Source organism: Lipotes vexillifer, unplaced genomic scaffold (assembly GCF_000442215.2).
Source record: "Lipotes vexillifer unplaced genomic scaffold, Lipotes_vexillifer_v1.1 scaffold1143, whole genome shotgun sequence".
Taxonomy (NCBI): domain Eukaryota; kingdom Metazoa; phylum Chordata; class Mammalia; order Artiodactyla; family Lipotidae; genus Lipotes; species Lipotes vexillifer.
The window spans coordinates 519,309-536,426 of NW_006770581.1; the positions used below are offsets into that span (position 1 = coordinate 519,309).

General features: G+C 45.3%; 1 protein-coding gene across 2 annotated transcripts in view; it reads left to right on the forward strand.

The window, feature by feature from the left end:
- WDFY4 (WDFY family member 4) overlaps positions 1 to 17,118 on the forward strand; it is a 270,159-nt gene that overhangs the window by 160,480 nt on the left and 92,561 nt on the right. For both annotated transcript variants that reach the window (XM_007446234.1, XM_007446235.1), the window contains 4 exons: positions 1,687 to 1,764; positions 8,124 to 8,330; positions 9,734 to 9,785; positions 12,504 to 12,667. In XM_007446234.1, coding sequence (XP_007446296.1) covers positions 1,687 to 1,764; positions 8,124 to 8,330; positions 9,734 to 9,785; positions 12,504 to 12,667 — 501 coding nt within the window. The remainder of the gene's footprint in view (positions 1 to 1,686; positions 1,765 to 8,123; positions 8,331 to 9,733; positions 9,786 to 12,503; positions 12,668 to 17,118) is intronic.

The window sequence follows — 17,118 nt, forward strand, 5'->3', positions numbered from 1 at the left end:
ACTCTCAACCACTGCGCCACCAGGGAAGCCCTAAAAATATTTTAATTTAAAATCTTTTCATCTTTATTAGGGTAAAATTGTATATATTTAAGATGCACAACTTGATGTTTTGATGCACATATACATTGTGAAATAATCGCCACAATCACGGTAATTCACAGTTACCTTTTATTTTCTGATGAGACAGACCACTTAAGTTCTAACTTCTTAACAAATTTCGAATATATAGTACAATATTGTTAACTAGAGTCACAATGCTGTACGTTAGGTTTTCTGAACTCACTATTTTGTGTGACTGAAGCTCTGTATCCTGTAATCAACATATCCCCATTTCTGCCTCTCCCTAGCTCCTGGAATCCACCATTCTACTCTCTACTTCTATGAATTTGACTATTTTAGAGTCCATATATAAGTGAGATCATGCAGTGTTCTGGCTTATTTCACTTAGCATAGTGTCCTCCAGGTTCATCTGTGTTGTTGCAAACAGCACAATTTCCTTCTTTTTAAAGGCTGAATTTTATATAAACATAAAACATATATATAATGAACTGTGTGATGATGTTTTTTTTTCTTTTGTTCTGTTAATGTGATGTATCACCTTTATTGATTTGCATACATTGAACTATCCTTGCATCCCAGGGATAAATCCTACTTGATCACGGTATATGATTCTTGTAATGTGCTGTTGAATTCTGTTTGCCAGTATTTTATGGAGAATTTTTGCATCTGTGTTCATCAGGGATATTGCTCTTAAATTTTCTTTTATTGTGGTGTCTTTGTCTGACTTTGGTATTAGAGTGATGCTGGCCTCATATGATGAGTTGGGAAGTATTCCCTCTTCTTCTGTTGTTTGGAAATTTAAGAAGGTTTGGTATTAATTCTTCTTTGAATATTTGATAGAATTCTCCTATGAAGTCATCCGGTCCTGGGCTTTTCTTTTTTGAGAAGTATTAGATCACTAATTTAATCTCCCTATTTGTTATTGGTCTGTTCAGATTTTCTAAAACTTAACTCTTTTGTAATGCATGCATTTGGTGACATATATTTCTCTCTCAGTATTGTTTTAGATATGTGACAAATTTTGATACATACTGTACTATGTATTTTTAAAAATTTCCCTTGAGACTTACTTTTGGATCCATGGATTATTTAGAAGTATATTGTTTAGTTCCCAAGTGTTTAGAGATTTCCTGTTATTGATTTCAGTTTGATTCTGTTATGGTCAGAGAACATATTTTGCAGCTTTTAATCTTTTAAAAATTTGTTGAGATTTATTTTATGGTCCAACATGTAGTTTGTCTTGGTATGTATTTTGTGGGGGCTTGAAAAATGTGTATTTTACTATTGTTGGGTGCACTATTCCATAAATGTGAGTTACTTGAACATTTTTTAGAATTCCATTTTAATTTATCTATTATATTCTAGCTTTTCTAGTTATTCTTGGGAGGAAGATTTATCTGCTACAAGCTAGCTCATCGTAGGTGGAAGTGGAAGTAACCCATAAGCATGTATGTGAGTGTGTATGTGAATGTAACAGCATAGGTGGTACATGTATTCATGAGGTTGTGATTGATTTGACCAACAAGTCCTGTAACTCTTACTTCTCCCGACAACAGGTCAGAGTAGAGAAGTTCTTATCTAAAATCACAGCTGTTATTAGTTGTGACTTGTTTGTCTCTTCTCCAGGACTTCGTGTCATGTATCGAGAACTACAGACGAAAAGGACAGGAACTATATGCATCTCTATACAAAGATCATGTACAGGTAAGAAACAAGGCAATTCCCTTCTCTGCATAGTAGACCAGAATCTACCTTGAACCTGAAATAAAGAATCATAAGAGGGCTTCCCTGGTGGCGCAGTGGTTGAGAGTCCACCTGCCGATGCAGGGGACACGGGTTCCTGCCCCGGTCCGGGAAGATCCCATGTGCCGCGGAGCGGCTGGGCCCCTGAGCCATGGCCGCTGAGCCTGCGCGTCCGGAGCCTGTGCCCCGCAACGGGAGAGGCCACAACAGTGAGAGGCCCGCGTACCGCAAAAAAAAAAAAAAAAAAGAATCATAAGAGCCTTTGGTTTAAATTCTAAATTGGCTAAGCCAATAATTGGTCATCAGTGAGTCAGTCCTACCTTCATGACCTGTACCATGGGATTTGGACCCACACTGTCAGCAGCTGAGGAGATAGGCAGTGTTTCCATCCACTTATCTACTCATCCATCCATTAGTAAATAGGCATCAAGTGTCCAGGGTGCCTCAGATCCTGTGCTAGGAGCTAGGGGCACGATTGTAAACACAGCAGACGTGGGCCTCACTCTCGGGTAGCTTACTCTAAAGGAGAGATATACATTAAATAAGTGCATAGATAAATAGGTCATTATAACTTGGAAAGAGCAATAGACAGGGAAAATACAAGTATAGTGGGAGATTATAACCAGGGGAAGACTTTAGTTTGGGCAGATCAGAGGTCCTCTCCGAGGAACTGATCTTTAAGTTGGAATCTGAAGAAGGAGGAATATGGGCTAAAGTATTTTAAGGAAGTCGTTTTGACTAAGGGGAGGGAATGTGTGAAGCTCCTGAGTCAGGAAAGCACTGGACGTCATCAGTTAACTGGAAGAAGAGGAAGTGACTGGGATGACCTGAGCTGGGAAGGGACAAGTGTGAATGAAGATGAGGCAGGGCCAGAGCAAGCAGAGTGGCTTGCTGCCACCTTCGGGGTTTGGCTTGTTCTCCTAAGGGCAGTGGGTTGCCACTGATGAGGGTAGGTTTAGATGTTGAAAACCTCTCTCTAGGAGTGATTTCTGTACAGTCTAGGTAAAGAGCACTGGCTGTCATGCCAGGGAGATCTCTACTTGAATCTCAGGTCTGCCCTTTCCTAGGACTGAGCCTAGTCTGAGCCTCAGGGTCCCCATCTTTAAGACAGGATAATACTGCCTACCTGTAAAGATTAAAGTGTGAGTATGGAACACCTAGACAGTGGCAGGCAGGGAATAGATGTCCCATATGTGGTTAATGAATGGCTAAGAAGTTCATTTTTAGGTGGTATTATTGTTGTTAACAAAAATTTTCTAAAATGATTGCTAGTAATAGAACACAACAATAGAATCAAAACTTCACAAATTATATTTTTACTTTACAATTTCTCTGTGCCAAAGCCTTGCTAGGTGTAGGAAAGGCAGAGATGATAATGATACTCCTCTGGTTGAAGGTTCTTAACACTCAGTAGAGGGACCAAGAGTAAAGAAATTAAAGCAGGGTGATAAGGCCAATACTAGGATGTTGTACTACAAAGAGAGGAGCAGTGGGGTATAAGGAACCATTGGGTGTGCCTGGGGTAAGGCAAGGAGTGAAGGAATGGTGAAACAGTAGTCCCCAAGTTCAAGGGAAACAAAATAGGCTCTGATCAACTTAAGCCAAGTAACCTGATCCAGTTACCTCCATATGTGCTTGTTTGGGAGCCCACAACATGCCCCAACGAATAGGGATTTGTGAGATGCACAGCGTACACCCCAGAAACGTACAGACTAGCAACACAGCCTCCCAGGCTGTGCTACATAAGGAGGTGGGCAGTTTATCAGACATGCAGCGGCGGGAGAGGCGGTTTGGGGGTAGGTGTCCTGCTGGCTTATATTTGCGTGTTATCTGCGCCCCTTGGACAGGACCTCGCATGTGAGTGCCTTACTACTTGAATTCACCAACTTCATTCAGGACTAGCAATATGGCTAATAAATTCAGCTGCCATTGGGGGAAAAGTAAGATGAATCATTTAGGATTGCATCCTTTATTTAGGGGTATCCCCATCACACTTGTTCCATTTCAAGACAGAGGGTATTGTTTATCTAAACTTTCAAATCAGCATCTAGTCAAGAGTTTGACCTTTTCTCTTCTTATGGTTGGAAAAGCCTGGAAGATTTGGTCATGGCTAGGAGAAATGTGCTCTGTGGTAACTGGTGGATTTCTGCTGAAATTTGAAAAACTGAAGGTTAATGGGGAAGGACAGAAGAACCTTGGCAGAGGCGCTGAGCCCATAAGGCAAGGGTCCAGCCTCCTGGAACATCAGTCTGGCTTATTTTCAGCAGTGGGCCTGACTGGGGCTCAGAGAGTACTTGAGAAAGTGGTACAGAGTTTTACTGCTGATTGAAGTGTTTTTGAGAAAATCAGCATTTTGAGGCTAATCCATGAGGATACTTTCCAAGTGTTTAAATATTTAAGACAGATTGTTTCGCTGTTTAAAAGAATGCACGTGTTATCACCGTCTGCCAGAGATAATGGGGTCTGGAGTGTTCACCCCGCTTTCTTTTAAGGGGTAGTAGACTTTCCCGACGAAGGCCCCACTCCACTTCCAGAGAAGTCAAGTCCAAGTTCTGGAAAGAAATCAGCCTTGTGAAATATGCCATGTTCTTCAAGGACAGCTTCTCCTAATTACACTCCATGAGGTCCTTCCAAGAGGGTGGAGATAATGAGGTTCAAGGGACCCCGCCCACACGGCTCTCAGTAACAGGTTGCGTAAGACTTTTCCAACTGGGCATTTTACTTAACCTGAGGGGTCACTGGTGATGCAGGTGCTCACAGCATGACAAGATAGCGTCACCCAGTGCCCTGGAAGCTAACCCAAGCATCATCAGTGTACCTCATCATCCCATCACCAGCAAATCGTGCAATTCTGATATTTAATCTCCCCAATTTCCCATCACTCCAGAAGTGCCGATGAAAACAGGTGCCTCTGCTCTGGCCCTGCCCAGATGCCCCTTTGCCATTTCCAGTTACATTTGTTCTCTTCTCTGTGGTCCAGCTGCTCTGGCTCTGCTCTGTGATATACCCAGGCCATTTGTTCTTTTTTTTTTTTTTGCGGTACGTGGGCCTCTCACTGTTGTGGCCTCTCCCGTTGCGGAGCACAGGCTCGGGACGCGCAGGCTCAGCGGCCATGGCTCACGGGCCCAGCTGCTCCGCGGCATGTGGGATCTTCCCGGACCGGGGCACGAACCCGTGTCCCCTGCATGGGCAGGCAGACTCTCAACCACTGCGCCACCAGGGAAGCCCTGGGCCATCTGTTCTTATACTGAGTCCTCATCATACCTTACAGACACGCCTCATTTTTTTTAAAATTACAGTTTTTACTGTTTAAAGTTCTATGCAAGATGTCTTCCACCCCAGAAATGGCCTTTCTTTTAGTGTGTGAGGGGCATTGCTCTGTCCCCTCTCTTTTGGGCTCTCTGGGGGCCAACAGGCTGTTTCCATTTCTTGCTCAGTCTCTATATATCCATTACATTTTGGTAACAGCTCTTTCAGATGTAAGTATCAGAAGCTCAGCTCAAACTGGCTTAGGTAACACATGAAGTATTTTAAAAAATCCAGGAGAAGATCACACTTCAAGAAGAGCTGGATCCAGGTATTCAAACTCTGCTTTAAGGGATCTGCCTCCTCTCTCCCTCTCTGTCTTTTCTTTCTCTCTTTTTCACACACACACACAAACACATGTTCACACAAACATAAACACACAAGTGTATGAGGTTACTAATATGTTTGAGGCAACAAGGCACATGGAGGAGAGAGCATTTGAGGCTGGCGTGAACTCATGCTCTGCTCCCCAGTCTGTACATCCTGGAACCAGGCAGGGCTCATGTAAAGGGTGGGAAATTATGTAACTTGCACAAAGGGACTGTCTCATTGCTGAGAGGCCTGCCTGTAGGCTGTGTATGCCTCAATGCAGATACATCAGGTGCCTTTTCCTGATGCACATAAGGTTGGCCAGCGCAAGGTGAGCATCCCTGAACGTGTACACATCCACCTCTCTGCAGTCTGCTCTGTACGGGCTCTAGAGACAACCAGTTCCAGTCCCCGAGAATGATGCTCACTAGCTCATCCTACAACCATTCATCACCCACTGAAGCCAGGGCTGGGGTCAGCTGCACCCCAGCACCGAGAACTGAAAGTAGGGACGGTCTGGTTGCCAAGAGGAAAGTCTCAGTGATGCTACCCAAGAGCTCCTATTCAGCCGAGAGTCATAGCTGCCTCTAATACACCAGCATCCCTGCCCCTGCGTCTGGTGTGGCATTTGGCCCACTCGAGGTTTGAACTGAATGGGGACCTTACCTTGTGCAGAAGCATGGGCATTACAGAACACCTTGCGGGTGCAGGAGCTCAGGACTTTTGCTTATTTAGTCATCTCATGTCCTTTGTCTTGGGACCACATACAGCCTTCCATCATGGACTAAACAGTCATTCATCTCTGAGGGATGAATGAGGGATCTTATCACTGACACACATCTGTCTAGTAGCTGCAGATATTCAGACAACACATTTGCCCTGTGATGAAGACTCAGGCAGCTGTGAACCTCCAGGTTGCATAGGTGGAGCCTTAGAGTGGAAGGGATGCCCTTAAAAGACTAATTTGAAACCCCAGATGAACAACCCAGTAGCCTGGGATTGTTCATCCTCTGTGAAGCTCAATATGGAACTACAAAAGCAGCAACAGTCTCCTAGGAGCTGAAATATTTTCCCCAAACACGTGTTCATTTCATATAAACAAATCCCTATAAAAGGCTTTGGATAGTCATTATTTTTCTGGAGTTTTTTATTAAACAATTGGAGTACTTGTAAAATGCTATAACTATTTAGGATATGCATTTAAGAACTGTGGAGAAACAAAATAATCTTGTTTTGAAATAGAATTTGCTTTATTCACAATAATAATACTAACTGCTTAAGTTGGGTAAGGCACCATATTAAACTCTGGAAAATATTGTCTCATTTGATCCTTACATAAACCCATGGTTTTATTATTGTGGTAATATTACTAACTGAATTTGACTGATGAGGATGCTAAGTCTCCTTCCGATTAAACTGCTAGTGAAAAGCAGAAACATTGTGACAGCCCAGGTTCATCTGACACCAAAGACCAAGTACCATCTCTCATGTTTTTGTGAGAATTTTCAAGTTCTGAGAACGACTTTCCCATTCAAAACGGTCTAGATCTAAGTCTGCCAGTCTTTGACGTAATACTGGCAGAAATCACGATTTAATGAAGTGATACCAGGGCCCTAGGAAAGGAATCAAGCACGCAGGCTGAAGTGAAGGCTCTGGAATTAGACAGGCTGGGTTTCCGTCTTAGCTTGGTCACCTGTTGGTCCTTGGGGAAGTCACTTCTCCTCTCCTAGACTTGGTTCCTTCATGAGGATAATAGAAAGTACTTACAAGTTCCAAGACTCACTTATGGTGTCATTGTGTAGAGGAAATGAGATAGAGCAGGTGAGAGGCTCAGCCTCGTACATGACAATGAGTTTCTTTTCTCTTTATGTTACTTTTGTGAGGTCTGTGCTTGTCCTTAGCACTTTCACCTTTCAGTTTTCTGAAAAATTAAAATGTAGGACACATACCATCAAATATCTGAATAGTTGGAAAAGTTCACCCTGCAGACAAAGTTGATTCTGCTGTCCAAACTGAATTGAAATGTTTCCTTGATAGATGATGTAGGAAACTTCAATGTGGCATACAAAAGCAATTTTAGGGGTGTCGATGTATTTTGTAAAAGGTTTGAGTTATATACTCTAGCAGAAGGTATAACAGTCAAGTGCTATGTATGCAAACTATGAGGATTTCATAGATATTAGGAAGGATAATTTTCATTAACATCAAAGGTTTTAGCTTCTTTGAACATTCTCACCACACTTCCAGTCCAGACACTGGAAGGAGGGCTTTCAGCATCAGTTTGAAGGGTAGGGGCCATGGTAAAATTCCCTCTCCATTTTGAAGGGTAGGGGCTGTGGTGAGGTTCTGTGTCCATTCTACCAAATAGCTGTCCAATCCTCTGATGAATAGCATGGGGACCTTTGGGACCTGTTACTTTCTGCACGGCACCCAGCAGTTACGAGGCTCTGCGGACCAAAGGGCAGAGGGTTTTTTTCTCCTCGAAGCTGAATTAAATGGTCTCAAAGCTGAGAAACTGATTTCTTCTCCTGGCCTTGTCCTAGCTCCAGAGAGTACACTACACACCCTGAAGGTGCTTGGAGCTGCCTATAGGGGTGATTTTCCTCAGGCAATTATGGGGGGCTTGGTCTGTTCACCCCAGGCGGTTTGGGGCCAGGCTGGTGAGGAGATGTGTCCAGAGGTGACGCTGTACTTCTGCTTCCCAGAGGCGGAGATGTGGCAAAATCAAGGCAGCCGACGCCTGGGCCAGGATCCAGGAGCAGCTTTTTGGGGAGCTGGGCTTGTGGCGTCAGATGGCAGAAGCCACACCCTGCTCCCGGTGGGAACTGGACTGGAGAGAAGGGCCAGCTCGCATGAGGAAACGTATCAGACGCTTGTCTCCGCTGGAGGCCCTGAGTCGAGAAAGGCTCAAGGTAAGAATTAGATGCAACAGGACAGGATGCTTCCAGACAGGCAATGTGTAGGGAGGTGTTTCCTTAGCTTTTCCATCTGATGTTGTTTCCATCAGGAGTGCTTTGGCATGGACAGGTAGGAGAGATAATGCATGCAGTTAACTGTAGGAGTGCTGTAATGCATTCTTGGTGCTGTTTAACAGAAGGAAAGAATCACTAACTCCCCAGGTACATAAAAGGGATGCTATAACTACAGCCTGAATGAATGAAAATAATAAGTGAGTGAGTGGTTCATATATACACCACTGACCCAGTACCATGCTGACATCCGTAAAAGTCCGTTAGAATGGTCTGGATGCCAGCGTTTGAAAAGAGCCACGTGATGGGCACTGTCTCTTGTACAAGTTATGTGTCATAGAGCGGTCATAACCAGCCCTTCTATGGGCATTACTGTGCAAGCAAATCCCATATCAAGTCTTACAATGGAAATATCTTGAACTCCAGCTATTTCTGCAAGCTTGAGCCAGTGACCCGCTTAGTCCAAATGACACTGAAGCTGCATTGGATTCCCAGGCAACGGAATCTGGACAGTCCCCAGGTGTTTGCTGTAATGAAGCTTGGACTCTCTGTTAGACTTACATTTTTGCCTTTTAAATGATGAAGAACCATCCTTTGCATGGTAGTGGATATAGAAGAATCTGTTAATAGCCTTTCATGTCCTCATTGAACAGTTCTGATTTAAGATATTCTGAAAGGCGGCTTTTCCAAACCCTGGAACACAAGACATTTCCTGCCTCCATCCTGAGTTACAATGTTGGGCTTCTTCTCTAGTCTGTAACCTCAGAATCTTTTACCCACATTAAATCTTCTATAAAACCTAATGAAAAAATTATATTTCATTTATTCAGTAGACGTTTTAGTTTTTAGTGTATGGTCTGTAAACATCTGGTGATATATAGTATTTTTCCCTCAATACATTTCTTAGGAAATGGAGGCAGGAAAAATAAGCCTGCCCACGGTGCGGATGTCAAGGCCGAAGGCTGGCTGTGGAACCTAGTCTCTGGTCTCTTGGGCTGTCCAGCCCCGGACCCTGTCCCTGGTCCCCTCTCCAGGGTGGCCCATACCACAGGCAGCCAGGATACTCTCTACTCCCATTTGACATAATCTTTGGTAATTACTGTAAATCCCACTTAATGGAAGATTGTGGGTTTTTCCCCCTTTGACTCAGGAACATTAATACTTGCATTTTATTGTGGTCCTTTAGGATTTGGCATTTTGCTCCCCTTGCCTTTGAGTCTTGAGTGTATGAGTGATTTGAAGGAGCCATATGCATGTGTGTGTATGTGTTTGTGAATCTGTGGAATGGGGGGTGGGGCCCTTAGGTATCCAGGATTTAATTTCTCTTTTCTCTGGTTTTATTTCAGGAAAGTCAGGACAGAAATGGTGATATTTTTCAGTTAAATCCTGAAAACCAAGGTATTCAATTTATCTGTATTTTTATTTAACAGTTAAACCAATTCTTGGTTTTATTCAACATCTCCTTAAAGATATGAAGTTAATATATTGTAGGAAGAAAATGCTGCAAGTCTAGAGTAGGGAGTGCAAGGCCTTTCATCACTCTGCTCTCCAGAATGAGGAGGGACCCATTCCAGACCTGAACCCTCCACTGGGGGAAGAATTTTGTATTTAGGTTGCAACAATAAGAATTCTTTTCAGGGAAACTATCTGGTCAATTTGCTATATGAGGGAAACCTTAAAAGTGCCCCCCCAAATACTAATACATGTTCAGTATGTGACCCAAAACACCTAGGAGGAAAATAGGAAAATATTTTAGAGCAAAATTGTATGGGATAGATATTTAATACTTAACACTGAATTCTCTGACTGTGAAGATGACAGATATAATGGTCATTGTTATTTCTCCAATTTAAAAAAGCACTTTGAAGCATTGTTGATGTTTATGCTTACCCTTTGTGTAATACTCATGGAGGAATTTGGCTGAGTTGATATGCTAAAAATCTAGTTTATTTTCAGAGGTCATTTTGGCCCGAACACATCAAATACATACCAAACACACACACAGACACATACACTATGTTTCAGATTCTGTGTTTCTACCAAAGACTCTGCCTTTTGCTTCAGACACTCTCTGTCTCTGAGTTCCACTGTATCCTAGGCTGCAGCTTATATCATATCCTTAACCAAGTGACAACTTCCTAGAGCTGATCAGACTTGTCTCATTTAGTACCTTAGCACCGGATTTTGCGTGGAGCTTGCTACCTTGTCAGTCTGCAGTAACAAAGCCCAGAAGTGAGGATCTTGAGCTCCGACCCCAGGTTGACTTGGGGGTCCCACTTGGGACTTGGGATGACAGTGTAACACTCATATTTTGGCTTCTCTTCTTTCCATCCCAAGCCCCATAACGCTAAGATCAGGAGGAGAATCTGCCTGCTCTCCCTCTCAAAATGGGTGGCTGCAGAGGGTACAGTGGTAGAAAGCAGGTGTTTGATTTTATGTGGACTAGGGCCTTGGGCTGCTAAGTCCCCTCATCCCCTGTATGCAGGGCCTCTGGTCACCTGTGATCACAGGCCTCCTTCATGTTTCCGGCATGGACCCCCAACTCCCAGTAGGGAGCTCAGTCAGAGGAGAAGAAAGGGCTGTGATTCTTCACCATGCCTTCCTGGGTGCCTGTATCCACACAGTGTTTTCTCTGCCTGAGGAAAAGCCTCTGATGGATGTTGCTGTGAACAGCAGGCACTTACATTCATCCAAGTGTGAGGTTCCTAGGTGGGGAGGAGGTCAAAGAGATGAGCATCTTGCCACAAATAAAATGTCCAGTAGCACCCTGACCTTGCAGCCATGTACTGCTCCAGGCAGGTGGACACCCAGGACACCCAGGGTAGAGGAGAAAAATCTAGAGATCCACACAGGTATGTACTTAGCTGGCACCCAAATGCACATGCACAGGAGTGCATCCTCTGGAAATAAGTCTAGATGTGCACACAAATGATTGCAGCACAGTGGATTTTGGTAGTGTAGAAATAGAAACTAGTTGTATCTCTAAAAAATAAGAGGTGAGTTGGGTGATTATGGAAGAGTCACACAATAGATTATTACAGCCACTTAAGTTGCTTTCTAAGAACTTTTAATGGAATGGGAAAGTGCTCATGGTGTGATCTTGAGCAAAAAAGTTAGAAAAGAAAAACTATAAATTCAGTATAATTCTTACCATGTCAGAAATTACGTTATGTGTGTGCATAATACATGTATGTACAAAAAAGATGTCAGAATTAAACCCAATTGTGGCCAGGAAGGACAAACAGCCTAGAGATGAAAAGATCAGCCTCTGGATTCAGAGGGACTTGGTACAGATTCGACCTCTACCTCTAGTTCTTAGTAGCCGTATGAGCTTGAGCAAAATAATTAGCCTTTGTCAATTTCTTCATTTGCAAAGTGAGGATGGAAGGGAATCTACAGCCTAGGTAGGACTGGATGAAAAATGTCATTAAAATATCCAGCACAGAGAAAGTGCTCACTAAACAGGAGCTGTTGTTATTAGCACTCTCTCTAGGTGCACGGGTGATACTTGTTTTATTTCTCATTTTTAATTTCTCACAATTTCATGGGTTTTCCAAGTTTTTTACATTAAGAAGATAGTATTTCCATAATTAGGGGAAAAAACCCACTCTTGAAAGAGTGAACAGGGGACCTCCCTGGCGGTCCAGAGGTTAAGACTCTGCACTTCCACTGCAGGGGGCGTGGGTTTGATCCCTGCTCAGGGAGCTAAGATCCCGGCATGCCGCCTGGTGTGGCCAAAAAAAAAAGAGTGAATAAAGTGAAGTTCAGAAAAAGCAAATCTTGGGTGACCCTCTGGGACCCTCTAGGAAATTGCTTTACTGATTAATGAAGATGAATTTGAAACTTCCCCCCGTGGTCACTGGAGAGCTGCAGAGCAGCCAGGACCGGGTACATCTTCCGGAGTGAATCAACCCTCAGGTGTGCTCACCACATGATACGGTCAGAGGGGTGTGTCCACTTTCAGAAACAGTGAGGGACACGCTGGGATCCACATCATTCACGGCTCCTCTGAAACCTTGCAGTTCCTCCCAGGGACTCGGGCCCAGGCTATGCGCTGTCCCTCGTGACTCCAGGTGGCTCATGCACAAACCATATGTCCCTTTTTTGCTGCTGCAGATGAACCGACGCCAAAGGAAGCTGAGAGCGAGAGAGATGAGGCAGTAGACTGCACCCAGCTGACCTTCTTCCCCGCCTTACATGAAAGCCTGCACTCTGAAGACTTCTTGGAACTGTGTCGGGAGAGACAAGTCATTTTACAAGAGCTTCTTGATCATGAAAAGGTAACACAGCCCATCATGATTGTTCTCTAAAGATTATCAGACATGAGAGAACTAAGCTTTCCGCACTCACATGGGAGGTGACATCTCCACTCACCATGAAAAAATCAATAAGCAAAAGTGACGGCATGCTCCTAAATTTATGGGCCCAGAGCAAGGGTGCAAATGCCCGCACATCTTGCGTTAAAATGTTTAGAAGATGTAAATCAGGCTAATAAACTGTTAAATGAAATATGTTCTAATGTTCTATATTGACCTTTATAATAACCTGGGGGTCCAGTTTCAAATTTAGAATTCTTGACCTTCTTGTAGTTCAGCACCTTGGCCCCCTGCTCACAGCCTGACCACTTGAGGGATCCATCCCATGCCTGAGTGAGGGGCCCTGGTGGATGTGTTTGGACACCTGACCCATATGTCCCAGCTGTCCCCACACTCCTCACCTTGAAACCAGCTCCCCTTGGCCACCACTCAGGCCTAGAGGAAGCACACTTGTGGCACCTTCAGCCCTCAGAAGGGTGGACCCGGAGATACAGTATGCACAGCCAGGAGGCAGGCTGGACCAGTTAGCAGGGAAATCCATCAGTCGTGGATGACTGAAGCTGGGTTGTGGGAGCCCAGGCTCTTGGTGTGCATGCATGTCCCCTGGGTATGACTGGAAGAGGGTCGGGGGTCCCCCTGAAGTACAGGAACAGGGAAGCGCCCTCTTACACAATTCTAAGAAAGTACGGAAGATGAAGCCCACGTCTTAAAGTAAAACGGACCTGAGCTAAAACCCCCAACTTGGCCACATGTTAAATGGCCTGCTACCTAACCTTCGTGAGCCTCAGTTAGTTATTCTCATCTTTAATATGGAGTGCACGGCAACCATTTCACAAAATTCTCATAAGGCTTAAATGGGATAATGGAAGCAAAGTGACTAGCATAGCGCCCAGCACACATGAGGTGGCTCATTAAAGACTAATTCTCTTCCCTTTCCAAAGGTTGAGTGGTTTAAGGGCTGGGTACACTTCCATCTGTCTCTTCCATCAACGCTTCTGTATGGGATGTAAGTGAAGAAGATGCCCCAGCCAAACAGAGGAGCAGGCAGGGCGGGGCTGGCAAGACATGCAGGGGCTACCCAGAGATGAATGCATGAGAGCTGAGGGCTAGTGTGGCTGCAGGGTCAAGGAGAGTGGAGCTGAGCTACGGGCCGCTGCGTAAGCAGCCTGGGTATCCAGGAGCAAGTGACAAGCTCAGAGAGCTTGTGATGGGCGTGAGCAATGTGCAGAAGCTGAAGCATGTCCTTTCCAGGGGCAGATTCCTTGCAGAGACTCCTGGAGGGTGTCAAACTGGGATTTACTCCTTCCAGGGGTTGGGTAAAAGTGCATTGGCCAAATGGGTGACGGCAGAACTTCTGCCGAGTGTTGAGCTGCTTTCAGATTTGGGTAGCAGTTCAATCAAAACAATCCTGGAACAACAAGGTCCTTGTACATGCTGAACCCACAGCTTTCAGCCAGAGAGCACATTTGCAAGTCCCCATCACACCTCACCACCATGCCTTTGCTCATGCTGGTTTGTCTGTCTGTGGTGCTCTGCACGCTAGACTCCTAGCAGCTGACTCTCCAAAGCCCATCTTGACTGGTCCCCAATCTGAAACCTGGAGAGCTGGTCTCTCCCTCATCCCTGTCTCTACTGCCTGCTGCATCTCCACCTGCCCTTGCTCCTGACACACAGGCTAACCTTCACCACTTCACCTTCTGCCTCTCTCACTCTACCGATGCTCCTTCCTGGAGGGACCCCCAGGCGCCTAACCTCGGGCCTGCCTGGAGAAGCCTTTCAGTAAACACCGATGAATGAAGATTTATTATATTCACGTTCATTTTATTTTGATTATGGAAGTAGTGTAGTCTAATGTGTGAAAGTTTAAAAAATGGATATGAAACATGACATATGTAACATATACATTTATATATGTGTGTATAGATAGCCACAGTATCCAGCTGCTGAGTACTAACAGCTGATAACAGTTTGAACATATCATATATGTTCATATAGGTAAATGGATATTTAGTAAATGCCTAGTCAATTGAAAACAGCTAAGAGATCAGTGCTTTCTTACTCTTAAAACGTTTCTTTGCCTTATGCCCTTAAAGGATCATATAAAGCAGTGATTCTCAGCAGGGGGCAGCTTTACCCTGCCCCGCCCCTGGGGACATTTGCCAATGTCTGGAGACATTTTTAGTTGTCATGACTTGGTGGGGAGGGGCTGCTACTGGCATCTAGTGGGCAGAGGCCAGGGATGTTACTTCACATCCTACAATGCTCAGAAGAGCAGAAAATAATTGTTCAGCCCCAAATGCCTATAGTGTCAAGGTGAGAAATCCTGATATGATGGATGCATATTAAGCAGATTAAAACCAAACCCCAGCCATCCCTTCCTACTTTCCTGATAGGGTAAAGAAATACTGGGTTATATATTGTCTCCATATTGGCTCTTTTCATCATTTTGATAAGAAGAGAGCAATGGCAATGCTTTGGTTCTATTTGGTATATTAATTTTATATTGCTGCCATAACAGGTTACCAAAACCTTGGTGACTTAAAGCAGCACACATTTATTATCTCAAAAGTCTGAGCACAACATGGCTCAGCTGGTTCTCTGCTTAGAGTCTCGCAGGGCTGAAACTGAGGTGTTGGCAGGGCTGCATTTCTTTCTAGAGGCTCTGGGGATGAATCCATTTCCAAGCTCATTCAGGTGTTGGCAGAATTCAGTTCCGTGCTTCCGTAGGACTGAGTTCCCGGTTCTTGGCTGGCTGTCAGCCAGGGGTCGTTCTCTGCTTCTAGAGGCCACCCACATCCCTTGCCTGTGGCTCTCTCCCTGCATCTTCAAGGCCAGCTGCAGTAGCCTCCTCACACTACAGACCTCTCTGAGCTGTTTCTGCCTCATCGTCCCTCCCCCTCATCTCCCCTCTGCCTCCCTCTTCCACTGAATCTGTCCCACCAAGGCTTCTGCCTTCCTCTTCTGCTGCTAAGGTCTCATGGGAATTGGACCCACCAGATAATCCAGGATAATCTCCCTATTTTAAGGTCCACTGATTTGCAACCTTAATTTCATCTGGAATGAAAAATAATTTCAAGCCCTTCAAGCAGCACCTAGGTTAGTATATGATGGGATAACCAGGGATGCGGCTCTTGGGGGACATCTTTGTCCCCAAATACTGCCTGCCACATCTGGTATCACTGAGGGTCCACATGTCACCTAATCCATGCCCCGCCTTCCAAGAAGGGCTTCTGCAGATGGCCTGACTCCCATGTGCTTTTGCCAAGACCAGCCAGGTGGCTCCAGTCCTCCCTGGGCTGGGCTGAGGGCGAGGTCTGGAGTTTACTGTCACAGCCAGAGCTAGTCCCAGCATGGCCAGTGCAGCAGGTTCTTGCCTTTGGTACTTGTCCTGGCCTCTGAGAGTCTTATTTTTGCTAACTGTCCCACCCAGCAACACTTCACTCCGGGGTCTTGTTGGGGGAGCCAGAGCCTGAAGCCCACAGGTGACTGACTTTCCCAGCCTCTGAGAGGCAGGTCAGGAGCAGAGAGCAGCTCTTCTCTCATTTTCCCCTGCCTTGTACTTAAACTTCAGTCCTTCTGGATCTCCATGTCACACAGCAGGAAGCTGTCAGAATGCCACATGTGGCTCACTGTGGTGGCAGGGACTCCAGGCTGTGTAGACAGGAGCACATGAAACGCAGCAGGGTCTGAGGCAGGAGCTGTCCTGATTCCACTTAGTGCTTGGTGTCCCCTTACCTGCCGAGAGGGGCCACACGAGGTTGGGGGGTGGGGCACAAAGGGACTGAGCAGGGCAAGGCGAGGCGATTCTTGGCATTATCAAGACATTGGTTCTTTGCATGAGTTGTTTTGATCCATTTTGTTGGGTTGTGCTTGTTGCCTCTAACTTCATGGTAAACTGTGGGAGAAATTCTTTTCCGATTCAGCCTGAGTTCCTACAAGGTCACTGGAACCAGACACACCTGCTCCCTGAAGAAGCGGGTCTAGGAGACTGGCCAGGGTCACATGGGGACAGGCTCCCAGGAGGCTAGGTGGACAGAGGCTCTAGCCTGGTCCCAATCCCACCTCCACCACCTATACTGCATGTCTTTGCCCCAGATCGGCACAGAGGAGCTCTCGGTGGCTTGTATCTGCTATTATCACTGTGATCGTGGCTCTTTTAATGGTACCGTAGCATTTGTTCTCTCCAAGAAGGAGGGAGGAGTGGGGTATGAACCCTCGTACCTAAGCCATGGCCCTGAGGAAGTGGGAAAGGGCCTGTCAGTGCAAATGAGGAAACGCTCCTGGTTAAACCCAGCCCCAGCCGGCTTCCAGGGCTTCCAGGATGCTCCTGGGAGCCTGTGAAGCCAGGAACTCTGGAGGTTGGGCAAGTGTTGAGCTTGGGCAAAATGGGAGAATCCATGTCTGAGTGGGTCTGT